General features: G+C 37.2%; 1 protein-coding gene across 1 annotated transcript in view; it reads left to right on the top strand.

Annotated features, from left to right (window-relative positions):
• Positions 1-14382, top strand: part of ZNF398 (zinc finger protein 398) — a 35486-nt gene that overhangs the window by 5636 nt on the left and 15468 nt on the right. The window contains exon 2 of the mRNA XM_036760224.1: positions 3836-4216. Within this exon, the coding sequence (XP_036616119.1) occupies positions 3836-4216 (381 nt within the window). The remainder of the gene's footprint in view (positions 1-3835; positions 4217-14382) is intronic.

Below are 14382 nucleotides of genomic sequence, written 5' to 3'. Positions count from 1 at the left end.
ATACATGAACTTTTAAAAATATTTTAATATGTCTTAATTTTTATATCAGCATAGTTTCTTCTAGTATCCTTTCCTCTTCCCATCTCAGTGAACCATCCAGTATAACAAATAGTATGTTTCTAAAGACCAAGTGAGGGCAGGGAACAGGCATAAATTAATGTTTCAGGCACTGTGCTGAGCCTTTACAAGTATTATCTCATTCGATCCTCACAGCAACCTTGGGAGGTAAGTGCTATTATCTCCATTTTACAAATGAGGAAACCAAAACTGACAGAGGTTAAGAGACTTGCCCAAGGTCATACAGTTAGCCAGTGTGTGAGGGTGGATTTGAACTCAATTCTTCCTGACTCTAGGCCTTCAACTCTATGATTACACCACCTAGCTGCCTAGGGAAAAAAAAAAGTGGAAAAAAACTGATGAGTACATAGAAAATATGAAAATATGTGCAATGTACAACACTTGTGGACCTTCCACTTCTGCAAAAGGGTGGGAAGGGAGTATCTTCTCATATCTCTTTTTTTGAGCCATGTTTATTCTTTATAATTTTGCAACATTCACTTCTTAAAAATAATTAACTAATTCTTTCCTTTTACATTATTGTAGTAATTATACTGTTGAACTATTTTCTTCGCTCTGCTTACTTCACTTGTCAGAGAGAATCCATGACCTTTTAAAAATATTTCTATATTTCAATATAATTTGTTTACTTTCTAATGGTATGTATTTTATTTTATGCATTTAAAATTATTCTTCTAAGAAGGGATGCATACTAGGCTTTACCAAACCGCAATAAAATATAAATGCTTCTGGTTAGTTTACACAGCCCTAAACCATTTGATTACAGCCTCATAGGAGCTTTTCCCACTTTTGCACTCTGTAGTGCAGCCATATTGACCTTCTCTTTGTTCTTTATGTACAACACTACATCTCCTATCTCCCCACGTTTGTACTTGTTTCCCCACATGCCTGGAATATGCTCTTTCCTTATTGCTACTTCATAGTGTCTCTATATTCCTTCAAGACATAGCTCAGTATTCCCTGATTGATAAATGGATGAAAGACATGAATAGCCAGTTTTCAGAGGAAGAAACCCAAGCTATCAAAAGCATATTAAAAAAAAATGCTGTGAATCACTAATAGAAAAATGAAATTTAAAACAATTCTGAGATACCACCTCATATCTGTCAGATTGGCAAAGCTGACAAAAAATGAAAATGGTAAGTGCTAGAGGGGCTGTGGAAAAGCAGGTAAATTAATGCATTATTGATAGAGCTGTGGAATGGTCCAACCATTTTAAAAGCAATTTGGAAGTGTGCCTCAAAAGCTATTAAACTATATATGCCCTTTGACCTACTGATACCACTACAAAATCTATACCCCGTAAAGACCAAAGAAAGAGGAAAAAGATACACATACACACACACGCACATGCGCGCGCACACACACACACACACACACACACACACCCCAAAAAAAAATATTGATAGCTCTTTTTGCAGTGGCAAAGAACTGATAACTGAGGGGGTACCCACCAGTTGTGAAGTGACTGAACATGTTATGATATATGAATGTAGTGGAATATTATCATGCTGTAAGAAGTACAAAGAGGATGGTTTCAGAGAAACCCATCAAAACCTGGAGAACAATGAATACGGCAACAACGATATGGTAAAAACAGATAACTCTGAAAGCTTTAGAAAGTCTAATCAACACAATGTTCAGTTATAATTTCAGAAGACTCGTGAGGAAGCATGCTGTCCACCTCCGGACAGAGAGGTCATGGACTCAGAGTGCAGAATGAAATGGACACACACACACAAATGCAGTGTGCAACTTCTTTTAGTTTTTGATACATGTTTATGACAGGTTTTTTTTTCCCCTTGATTTCTCCATTGGAAGGGGGGAGTAGGTAGGAGGAAATGTATGAGAATCTGAAAAAGAAATTTAAAAAAAGATACGGCTCAAACACCACCTTCTGCATCAGGCCTTTCCTAATCCACTCAGCTTTTCCAAACTACCTTGTAATTTAAATGTGTTGTATATATTTATGTTCATTTTTTATTTAACTATATGTATTTATATATGTACTTGTTTTATTCCCCCATTAGATTGTAAGCTCCTTGCAAGAATTGTTCATTTGTATACTTGTATCCCCAGTGCCTGGAACCTAGTAGATGCTCAATACTGTTGAAGAGAAGTGAAGCCAGAATAGGATTTATAAAATTAGAAAAGAGGAGAAATTGAGGTACTGACAGCTAGTGATAAAGAGGGAGGAAGGCTTTATTAAGTGGCTACTGTGTGCCAAATACTATGCTAAGCACTTTCACAAATATCTCATTTGATCCTTACAACAACTCTGTGAGGTAGGTGCTGTCAGTAATATCCTCATTTTATAGTTGAGGGGACGCCTGAGCAGACAAAGTTTACACAGCTAGTCACGTAGCTAGTAAGTGTCTGAGGTTGCATTTGAGCTCAGGTCTTCCTAACTCCAGGCCCAGTGCCCTGTCCAGTTCACCACCTAGCTGCCTATGAGAACAAGTGTGGGAGAAACGAGGGAGTAGGAGAGATGAAAGCACAGCTGGTTATGGTCAGAGGGGAATTTCAGAGTTAAAGAGCTTGGAGATATAGCAGTTTGGTGTAATGGCAAGGTCTCAGGTTGGTCATTGCAGTCTGTGTGGCTGCAATAAAATGAATGGAAGATGGCAGTCATAGGATTTAGGGGTTCAGTGAACTGTGAACATATGGTGTTAAAAGGTCATTGGACCACTTGTAAAAAGTCATTAAAAGTGAAGAGCTGTTTAAAAAACAAAGTCATTGGTGAGAATATTGAAATCTCCCAAATTGATGGCAAGAGGAGAGTTGGAGGCAAGGACTGTCAACCAGGTGCCAAAGTGATGGAGAAAAGTGGAAGAATATCCAAGAAGTTAGTTGATGACAGTGATAAGGACCTGAAAGAATGCTGTTTGGACTCAGAGGACCCAGTTTTCATTCTTGATTTATTTGACCTTGGGCAGGCTAATTCTCCCTAATTCTCAAATTCCTCCCTATAAATTGAGCTAGGATCATAATACCTGAGAGATCTACCTTATTATCCATTATAGAGATCAAATGAGATGATATATGTAAAATGCTTTGTAAACTTTAAAGTTTCCAGAATAAGTGTGCTCCTTTTTTTGAATAGAAGGCTTTTTAAATATTTGAAGGTGACTGTCATGATTTCCATTAATCTTCTCTGAGCCTCAGTTTTCTTATCTGAAAAATAAAAATGATAATATATGTACTACCAGCTTTATAGAATTACTATAAACTGCTTTGTAAATTTTAAAACTATGTTATTTTCATTTTCAACTTCATCCAAACCAAACACTCCTGGTTCCTTTATTCTTTATTTGAATAAAATAGTCTAGAGTCTGTCAGTGGAGACTTGGGCTGCGAAAGCTTCATTATGTTTGCCTCTGGCCCTTGTACCTAGTAGGGTCTTCCTAAGAGGTCATTGAATCTAAGGGGAACCTGGTGGGGAGGGTGGTGCATCTCGCCTTGCCATTTCAGCTTGACAAGTACAGATGGGGTAGTAGTGACTTGAGCCTCCTGAGTATCTCCAGAAGATACTAATTGGCTTTATTCCCCATTTTACTTAGTTATTCTAAATTAATCCCGAAGTTGACCATGTTATCCCTAAGTACATTCAAATGCAAATGCTGTATTCAGATGAGGACTTTAGGAAGCATCCTTCTTCATCTGAGTTTGTTGTGGAAGGAGATTTCACAGAGTTTTGGTTTTGAACTGGTATTGCACCTAATGCTCACTGCCATATTCTTTTTCTCCTGGCAAACAGATTCCAGAATGGGAATCAGAGTGTACCACTTCACTGCAGTCCCTCCCACTGCCGAGTGAGGCCCACCTGCAGACAGCAGCCATCTCCCTATGGACGGTTGTGGCAGCAGTTCAGGCTGTAGAGAGAAAGGTGGAGGTGCACAGCCGGAGGCTTCTGCATCTGGAAGGGAGGACAGGAGCAGCCGAGAATAAGCTGAACAACTGTGAAAAAACAGTGGCAGACCTTGGGAACCAGCTGGAGGGGAAATGGGCTGTGTTGGGGACCCTGCTCCAAGAATATGGGCTGCTGCAGCGGAGGCTAGAAAACATGGAGAACCTGCTGAGAAATAGGAATTTCTGGATCCTCCGGCTTCCCCCAGGTATTAAAGGAGATATCCCAAAGGTAATAACATCACATCTGTGACTACAAGTAAAATGAAACCTTGTACTAGTAAGGGATGTTCATTAATTTTGATCTGTCAGTTAATTGAACTTTTCTATTTAATTTTTTTGTTGTTAAAAAAATACTAAACTGAGGGAATTGTGAAGTCATTAAATATGTTTATCTCACAAATGTTCTCCTGTGGCCTATGCTAGTGTCCATTTGAGTTTTAGAGTCTTAAATTGGGGAAACTTTTCATAATATTAAACCTGATTCTGCAGCTGACCTATGGCTTGTCCCTTTCCCCCCAACTCTGAGTCATTTTGCTATCAATCAGCTGGGTAGAGAAAAGCAATGGAGAGAAGTTACAAGTCAACCTCTTTGAACTAGACAAAGTTGGTTGAATGGTTGAATAGGCCACCCCAGACAGAGAGGTGATAGATTCAGAGTGCAGACTGAGACATAATTTTTTTAGTTGCCTGATAGAAATTTGTTTTGCTTGACTTTATATTATCATTACAAGGGTTTTGTTTTTCTTTCTTTTTAAATTTTCATTAATTAAAAATAAAGAATTAAATTAATAATTTATAATTATTATTTATTTATAATAATTAAATAATTTTGAAAAACAAAAGTTTAGCAGGGAAGATATGAAGAAAGCCAAACTAAGTACCAGTTATTTTGAGCCTCTGAAAGTAAATTGTTATAAGGTTTCTTCCCCTGAGGAAAAAAAAAATTTAAATGATGGGGGAAGCAGTTGGCTTAAACAGACAAAATGAGGTGCTTGCTTTAACTGTGAATCTCCATGTTTCCTATCAGCATCTTCTTACAAAACAAAGATGATAAAGTGGTCCAATGATAGGAGGTCTGGATTTGGAATCAGCTGCTTTCGAATCTCAGTTGTGCCACCTGCAACTTGTGTAACCTGGGAAGAGTCACTTAACATCTCTGGGCTTAAGTTTCCCGATTTGTAAAATGAAGGAGTTGGACTAGATGACTTCTGAAGTCTTTTCCATCTCTAAATTTGATCCTGGGACCCTAAGAATTCTGTTAGAATGAGTAACATGCTAGAAATCATGTTGTAAGTGCACAGAAGGCTACTACTGACAAATCAATCTATGAATGTATCAGTTAATTAGCAAGAAAAAGAAATCTCTGACATTAAGGTGTGAGACCCATAATCCATTTCCAAACCATGCCCATTGTCAGGCTCAGTGGCAGAGTGTATCCTAGCAAATTATGTATCTGTGAAAGCCTTAGTATAAAGATTTCAGTTTTAACAGGTTTATTGGAAAGGATCATCTGGAACTAACTTTCCAAGAACCTGAGAGAACTAAATGCCTAGTAAATTATATCCAAAGTGGGATGAAGAGGTGGAGTGGGGTGCATTCAGCAGAAACATAGCTAGGGGTCCCTTTACAAAGAACTTTCTGGGAGTTCTCCAGGAAAGATCAGTCAACTATAATTCTGCCATGTTTCTATACAGGCAGAAGTGAGTAGGGGAAAAGGACTGGGAGATTTCCTACGTTCCCATTGCTCCGGTCATCTACCAATACCTGATACCTTGTCCCCAGAATACATTGGGGTGATGCAAAAAGAAAAGCACTTAACTCACCAAACATTTATATAATACCTACTAAGTGCTACTGTGGCTACAAAGATAAAAATGAAATCATATCAAAATGATTACATTCTTCTGGGGTAATCGGACATGTAACACAGATAAGTAAATGTAAGGGAATTTGAGAAGACAGAACGCTGACAGTGGGGGGATCAGGAAGGGGTTTGACTAGGAGGTGGCCTGAGCCAAGCTTGAGGATTCCAAGAGCTAGAGGGGAGGAGGCGGTAGGTGTTCCAGGAATGGGAAAACATCCAATGCAGAGGTGCAGGGAAACATGCTATGCTGTCTTTGGGAAATAGCTAGTAGGTGAATTTGGCTAGAATACAGAATGTATAAAAGCAAATAATATGAAATAAACCTAGAAAGGTTAAGCTGCACCTAGACAGTGACAGTTGGGAAGGAGTGGGGTGAATCAGCCTTTGTTCAGTCTGTTTAACCAGAATAAAGGTTCTAGGACCTCTCTGTATATGGTTCTCTGGTTTCCTCTTAATTTTAAGAGCAAAAGTACCTGGTTAATGACTATCCTTAGATGATTTTTCATGTTACCTTTTTTTGGCTCTTGATTTGGAGACTCTACCTGAAGTTTCTTGGGAATAATTCTAATTAATATTTCCTCTCAAAAAATCTAAGAATATTATAAGTTGGTTTTTGTCTAATTTGGACATGTATGCAGCCCTTAGTCTTTGGGTTTACTTTCAGCTAAATCTGTTTTAGATATTAGTTTGAAATTTTTCGCGTATTTTTTTACATATGTGAAAGTAACTAGGTAGTTAGTAGGTAGTAATTAACAAGGTAGTTTAATGGATAGAGTGCTGAACTTAGAATTAGGAAAACCCGAGTTTAAATCCAGCTTTAGTAACCCTTGACAACCTTTTGTGTGCCTCAGTTTCTACAACTGTAAAATGATGATAAAATAGCACCGACCTCACAAGGTTGCTGTGTGAGGATCAAATGAGATAACATTTGTAAAGCACTCAGGACAATGCTTGGTGAATAGTAGACACTTAATAAATTTGTATTTCCTGCCTTCTTTCCTTTCCTCTTTCTCTGGTCCCCAGTTTCCTCATCTGTAGAGGGATTGACCTCTAAGGTCCTTTCCAGTTCTAAATCTACAAACCTTTGATATCACTGAGGCAGAGGACCGTAGCCTCTCTGGCTCTGAGTCCTGCTGGTATGGCTGAGGCAGTAGATCCCAGAACTCTTCCTCCTGCTGTATCCTGTTTAGTTCCTGAGGTTACCAAGGCGAAGAATGTCTAGGAGCTTTGGGATAGGTTTTTTAAGTTGCCTATTGCACGACAATCTGAAAGATTTTAGTATTGAAATATGCTACATTAGCTAGAGGAAATTTCTTAATATTAAAACAAGTTAGGAAAAAAATTGACAGGAGTATAATCATGTCGAAGAAGAAATTATTTGTTTTCGTGTTCTTAACAGTGACAGGAGGCCCAGCATGGAAGGAATCAATCAAGTATTGTGATTGAGAAGCACTTAATCCTGGGCTAGCCTTTTTGTTGGATACCAGTAACCCAGCCTGGATTCAGGGACCTTATGCCCAGTAATAAAATGTGTTAGATGCAAAAGGAATACTGTATGAACTGAGAGGAAAAAAGGGAAGAATTGGAAAAGAATGTGTGTGACTCTGACAATGGAATGGAGGAAGGAAAGGAAAGGAAGGTTTATAATAAGCCCGTGTAGAACCCAGCCACAGACCAGGATTCAAAGCCAGGTTTTCTGACCTCAAATCCATTGCTTTTTCCATTATGCCTTGGGGAGAAAGAAGGGAACTCTAGAAATGAAACAGTAGTATCTATTACGTAGTAGATAATGGGAATGTTTGTTACGTATGCACAGGACAGTGGGGAGACTAGTCTTATAAAAAGCATTTTGTTATTAATTTCATTTCAACAAATACTTAAGCATTTATTTAAGTATCTACTATGTGTGAATGCTATACTACATTGTAGAAATACAAAGACAAATGAAATTGTACCTATGCTCAAGGGACTAATATTCTATTGGAGAACACTACATATGTTTCATTATTTGAGTACATCCTGATATTAACTTGGTACTCCCTCCAATAGTGCAAGTTGCCACTCAAACACACCTTAAGAACTTCAACCCCTCATGCAGTTGGCATTCTTCCATTTCTCCTCCCTAAAGAATCCCCCCAGTGCACTAGAGAGAGGCTGTTTAACATGGGGTAGGTACCAGTGCGGCTTTCTGGGTCTCCACCTGGTATTGTAATACTTCTTGTTTAACCAGCCCCTTTCCTTTTCCAGTCATATATTTCCTTCATGATAACTTTTATAACCCTTCTTGCATGCAGGTGATCTTTAGTAATATGCCACAGTATATATTAAAACATTTTATTACCCTTAGGATTATCCACAGTTTTGATTCTTTGGAGATTATGGCTTGACTGTGTTTGTTATAAGGGTTTTGTTTTTCTTTGAAGTGAGAATGGGAGGGAGAGAAAAATAAATGCTTGTTATTGAGAAATAGAGTAAAATTTTAAGGAATATATAGGTCATTGGAGTTGAAGAACTTGATGAACTTAAAGACCAGAGTGTTCAAAGGGACATAAAAACATGTACATTGGAATTCTCAGATATGAAAGCAAGGCACAGCTATGGAAGCAGACTCTGAGCTAAGTACTGAACTCCTTAAGAAAGGAGAGTTACCTGTACAACAGCAGTAAGGATCTGGACCTGGTGATGTAGATGGATGGAATAAGCCTCCAAGGAAGAGAGGTTGCTAAGGGATAACAGCAGAGAAAGAATTGGGAGTGTGGGGCAAGGAGTGCACCAGGGAGCGTAAGACAAGCTGCGGCCAGAACTAGTGAAGGTAGCTGGTGGTGATGATGATGATGATGATGATAAGAATTAGCATTTGTGTAATACTAATGTTTGCAAAGTCCTTTACTTATATCATGTAGTTCTCACAACAACCCTGTGAGGTAGGTACTACTATTAATCATTCCCATTTTATAGATGAGGTAATGAGGCTGAGAAAGGTTAAATGGTTTGCCTAGAGTTACACAGCTAGAAGAGACCTTATGAGTCATCTGCTCCAGCCCCCTTATTTTACAGATGAGGGCCAGAGGTGAAGTGACTTGCATAAGGTCACACAATAAGTGACAAAGATGGGTTTTAGATTCAAATTTGACTCCAGATCTAGCACTCTTTCTCTTTTCCACTGTCTCTGATACAGTCCTTCTTAAAATGTGGTGCCCAGAACCAAACACAATTCCAGATGTGATCTACCCAAGGCAGCAACAGCATCTATCCTTCTATGCATTATACTTTATTAATGTAGCTTAAGATTCTATTAACTTTTTGGCTGATATACCCATCACACTGTTGACTCATCTTGAGATTGTAACTGATTAAAATCCCCAGGTCTTTTTCATGTGAATTCTTGTTAAGCCATTGCTCTGCTTCCTACACTTGTGCACTTTTTTCTTTTAACACAAATGTAGAACTTTACATTTATCCTCATTAAACGCCATCTTAATAGATTCCACCTACCATTTTGCCTAGTTGAAATATTTTTGGGTCTTTATGGTGTTAACCAATGTTGGTTATTCCTCTCAACTTGATGTAATAAATTTTATAAGGATGTCATCTCTGCCTTCAGATTGCTGATAAATTTTTTTTTTAGCAGTACAGCCCCAAAGATAGATCACTGGGATACATCTTTAGAGACTTCAGTCCATGGTGATCATGTTCCATTATTTACTACACTTTGGGCATGGTTATTCCATTCATCCAGTTGTGGATCTGCCTAATTATACTGTCATTTGGGCTAAATCTTTTTGTTTTTTTCCACCAGGTTTTTGTGAGAGACTTTCATTAAATGTCCTGCTGAAATCCACATATGTTATGTCTATACATTCCCATGACCTACCTTACCAGTCTAGTAACTATGTCATTGTCATATTAAAAAAGAATGGTTAGCCTGGCATGACTGATGAACATAACTGGCTTTTCATGAATACTCTTTCCCTTTCCTAAATACTCAAAAACCATGCCCTTAATAATATGTTCAAGAATTTTTCCAGGAGCTGAAATCAAAGTCACTGGCCTTTAATTTGAAGAGTCTACCTAATTCTCTTTTTAAAAAAAATGCCATATTCATTTATTTCCAGTCTTTTAGTACCTCTCATGTTTTCCATATTTTTCCAGCAATTACCTACAGCACCTCAGCAGTCACATCCTCTACTTCTTTCAATACTCTTGACTCTTGGGATTCATTTGCCTAGCAACAAAGTAGAAATTCTGAATATTAAAGAAGATGTTAATAAAACTGAGAGCATAAAGGCTGCTAACTAAAACTAAGGCTGAGAGCTGGAGTTTTTTTAACTAATAAAATAAGCAGACTAATTTTTAAAAAGAGAGACTAATTTTTAAAAAATGAAAATGGAGAATTCACAACAGTTGAGAAAATAAAGAAAATCGACAACTATTTTATTCAATTAGAGGCTAATAAAAGTAATAATTTAGAGGGAATGGATGAACACATAACAAAAATATAAAATATCCAGATTAATAAAAGAAGAAATAGACTACTTAAACCAGTATCGCAAAAAGATATTAAACAAGCCATAGATTCCTAAAGAAAAAACTCCAAGAGCAAATGAATATACAAGTAAATTCTGTCAAACATTCAAAGAATAATTATTCCAATATTATATGTACTGTTTTAAATAATAGTAACAGAAGGCACCATTCCAGTGTGTTACTCTAAAACAAATATAATCTTAATAACTAAACCAGGTAAAGACAAAGCAGAGAAAGAAAGCTATAAGATAGTATCCCTACCGAACACTGACACAAAAATTTTAAGTTATTAGCAGATAAGCTACAACAACATATTAGAAAAATTATACAAAATTACTAGGTTGGATTTAAACCAGAGATGCAGAGTTGGTTCGGCATAAGGAAGACTGTAAATATAATAAAATTAATTATATACATTTTTTTAAAACCACCTTATCAATAGATGCTGAAAAGGCTTTTGATAAAGTCCAGTACCCATTTCTGTTTAAAAAAAAGAACAAAAAAGAAAGGCTAGAAATAAATGGACCTTTCTTTAGCATAGTAAATAACTGAAAACACTTTGCAGAAATAAAAACCTAAATCATTGGAGAAATATTTATTGCTCATGTGTGCATTGTACCAGGATAATAAAAATGACAGTATTCTACCTAAATTATTTTACAGTGAAATTCAGATAGAAGAACAAAAGGTTAAGAATTTCAAGGGTAATAATTTTAAAAAGAAAAAAGAGAAATGGGAAGGAAGGAGGTTTATTATTATTTGATCTTAAGCTATACTTCAAAGCAGTAATATTAAAACTATTTGGTACTGATTTGAAAGCAGTGAGATCAATCAGTAGCCTAGTTTTTGTTAAATCCAAAGACCTCAGTTACTAGGGGAGGGACCCATTATTTGAGAACACTGCTAAGAAAACTGGAAAGCATTTTGGAAAAAATTGGGTATAGCCCAATAACTCCATACCATATACAAAGATAAACTTCAAATGGATACATGTCCTAGATATTAAAGGTCACATCATAAATTAGAGTAAGGAAGAAATTACTTTTCATATCCATAGATATAGGAAGAGTTCATGACTAAAGCATTAGAGAGCGTCATGGAAAATAAAATGGGCAATTTTATTATATATAATTGAAAAGTTTTTGCACAAACAAATCTAATGCAGTTAAAGTTAGAAAACAGATAACTAGAGAAAACTTTGCAGCAAGTTTCTTTGATAAAGGTCTCATATTCAAGATATATAAGAAACCAATTAAAATTTATAAGCTTGAAAGCCATTCACTGGTAGTTTTTTTTTAAAAATGAAGTATATAAAGAGTCACTCTTCAAAGGAAGAAATTAAAGCCATCAACATCCATGTAAAAAAATAACAGAGAAATGCAAATCAAAGCAACTATTAGGTTCTCCCTCACAGCCGTCAGATTGGCAAAGGTGACATGTAAAAAGGCTCTGAAAAAACAGGCTTACATCTGTCTTAATTGATCCAGCCAATTACTCCTGGAAAGCAATTTGGAATTATGCTCAGAAAGTTACCAAGCTGCTCAATAACTTAGCAAACCTTTGACCAACAATATCACTACTAGGCTCATACTTCAAAGAGATCAGTGAAAGATCAAAGGGTCTTATGGGTACAAGGATATTTCTAGCAGTTCTTTATATAGTACCAAAAACTAAAATTAAGAGTAGTATCCACCTATTGATGGCTACCAAATTTTGGTATGGTAATGGAATATTATTATACCATAAGAAATCACAAGGTAGTTTCAGAGGAACCTGGGAAGACCTCAATGAACTGATGCAGAGTAAAGTTAGCAGAACCAGAATAATAATTTATACATGATAATAACATTATAGTGAAATATAATTTTGAAAGACTTTAGAACTTAGATCAATGCAATTATAAACCAAAGTCCCAAGAATTCATCTTCCCAAATGAGTTTTATTTCCTTGTAAACCAGGAAATTTTCCTTCTATCTACCCTGTCCTCTCTATGATCTTCCTATGGTCCCCAACATAAATAGCATCCTATTATTGTCCTTAGCATTTATTTCCATCCTGACCTTTGGAGGTTTAGCATTTGAAACATTATTCCTGCAGGACTGTTCCACTCTTTTGCATTCCTAGTCTGTTATCTAGCTTCAGTTCCATTTTCTTTCCATGCCATTTGAAAATCTAGGTTGGTCAGTGAATTCCCTTTGTATCTGTATTAATCACTTTGCATAGCTATTTTCCCTCCTTTCTTCCCCCCATCCTCACACCATCCCACCCCCAACCAGTTCTTCCTTGGAATCATTCACATACATATTACAAAAGTGACTTCCTTGTTAACAGGATCTCACTTTTTTTGGACCTTCTTCCTCAGCAAATTTTAAGCTCTGGGAATGTACTTCTCCTATATTTTCCCTGAATTTTTTGAAATCCATGCTTCCTAAATCCAGGGTGTACATTAGACCATACCCAGCTTTCCCTTCTCTATCACAAACTTAAAGAGGAAGTCATTTGCTTCCTCTTAAAGTCGTTAGGTTTACTTTGCTGCCAATTAGTTCCTCTAGAAGGAAAGTTCCACTTGTTACTTCCTATATCTTTTATATGAAATGACTGTTAAAGCAAGTCAGGAACTTGTTAGCTGCTCTGATTTTAGCAGAGTGAGATCCAGTAGGTGTCCAGATAGTTGAAGCATCCAGTCATTGCTGTATCATCTCTATATGCCAGATTTTAAATGTTTCCCAAATTAATTATCCATTTCTTTCTTCTTGTTGGCTAAATCTGTAGTATGTTTGTGTCATATTACTTTTTTTTTTTCCTCCTCTCATTGATCCACATGCAAATACTCTCTGACATGCTTCCCTCCAGTTTGTGAATTTGGTCTCTCCCCTTAGGGTTCTAGGGGTAATCCTGAGTATTTGTACCTTCTGTTACTATACAGAGCCTCCATCTAATATACTCCCCCCAATTTTGACTATCCAGTTTATATCAATGACTTTTTTCAAAGGGATTATTTACTAAGAAGGTATAGCAAGGACAGAAGTTACAAAAACTTACCCTCACCCAAACCAGGGACAAGCTTGGTTTCTTGGGAGAATGGGCTCAAACTTAGAGAACAAAGTTAGTTCCCTACCTCACATAGGGAACACATGTGACTGAGGGCTGTCTCCTGGCCCTGGGAGTCTTCTGTCATTGTGGAGTACCCACTAATTTCATTTTTGAGAGTTGCTAAAATGTATGAGTCACCCTCTTACGAAGCTGAGCTAGCTCCTCATAAGACTCAATGTCTGTTGCCAGGTCAGTCCACTGCTGGGTTGGGTCAAGCAGGTCAGTCTCTGGAGTTAGCCCATCACTAAACTCAGCTACTACAACTGCTGGCTTCAGTGATCCTTTGCTACCAGCTCTGTTTGTGGAAGGAACCGCTGATAAAACTCTTCTGACCTTCCTATTATTCATGACTTCATAAGGTGATAGACCTGTTATATTCCATCTCCAGATACTACTCATTCTCTCTCTCTCTCTCTCTCTCTCTCTCTCTCTCTCTCTCTCTCTCTTTCTGTCACACACACACACACCAGGCTTTATCCACTCAAAAACACATGATTACCATATGTGGAAATTATGCAGCTGCTGCCTCTTCCCCTCCCAACTCAGGTGCTCACATTTTTTCTTTCTTTGAAAGCCACCAGAGAAGAAAGAAGCAAATTAAGTCCAGAGAGGCTACTCTGTCCTTTTGTATGTTAACTAGGGTCTAGCTCTGTCGTCAATTCTAGCTCTGATGACAATTTGAAAACTTATCATGACACAGCACCATCCCATCAGTTACTCTTGTCTGGAAGAAGGCTTATCAAGCCTTCCTGTGTTGGATTGACAGCAAGCAAGGACTACTGTAAATACACTAAGAACTGGGCCCCATTGGCCAGTCTCCTATTATGTTAAAAAAGACAAAGAAGATGAAGGAAAATGACTAAATGTGTCAGAACTTCAGGTACACCTGCAAAAGGAATAAAAACAAAAGC

The sequence above is a fragment of the Trichosurus vulpecula genome, chromosome 5 (genome assembly GCF_011100635.1).
Source record: "Trichosurus vulpecula isolate mTriVul1 chromosome 5, mTriVul1.pri, whole genome shotgun sequence".
In the NCBI taxonomy this organism is placed as follows: Eukaryota; Metazoa; Chordata; class Mammalia; order Diprotodontia; family Phalangeridae; genus Trichosurus; species Trichosurus vulpecula.
The sequence above is the reverse complement of the archived record's forward strand: the minus strand, read 5'-3'. Positions and strand labels throughout refer to the sequence as shown.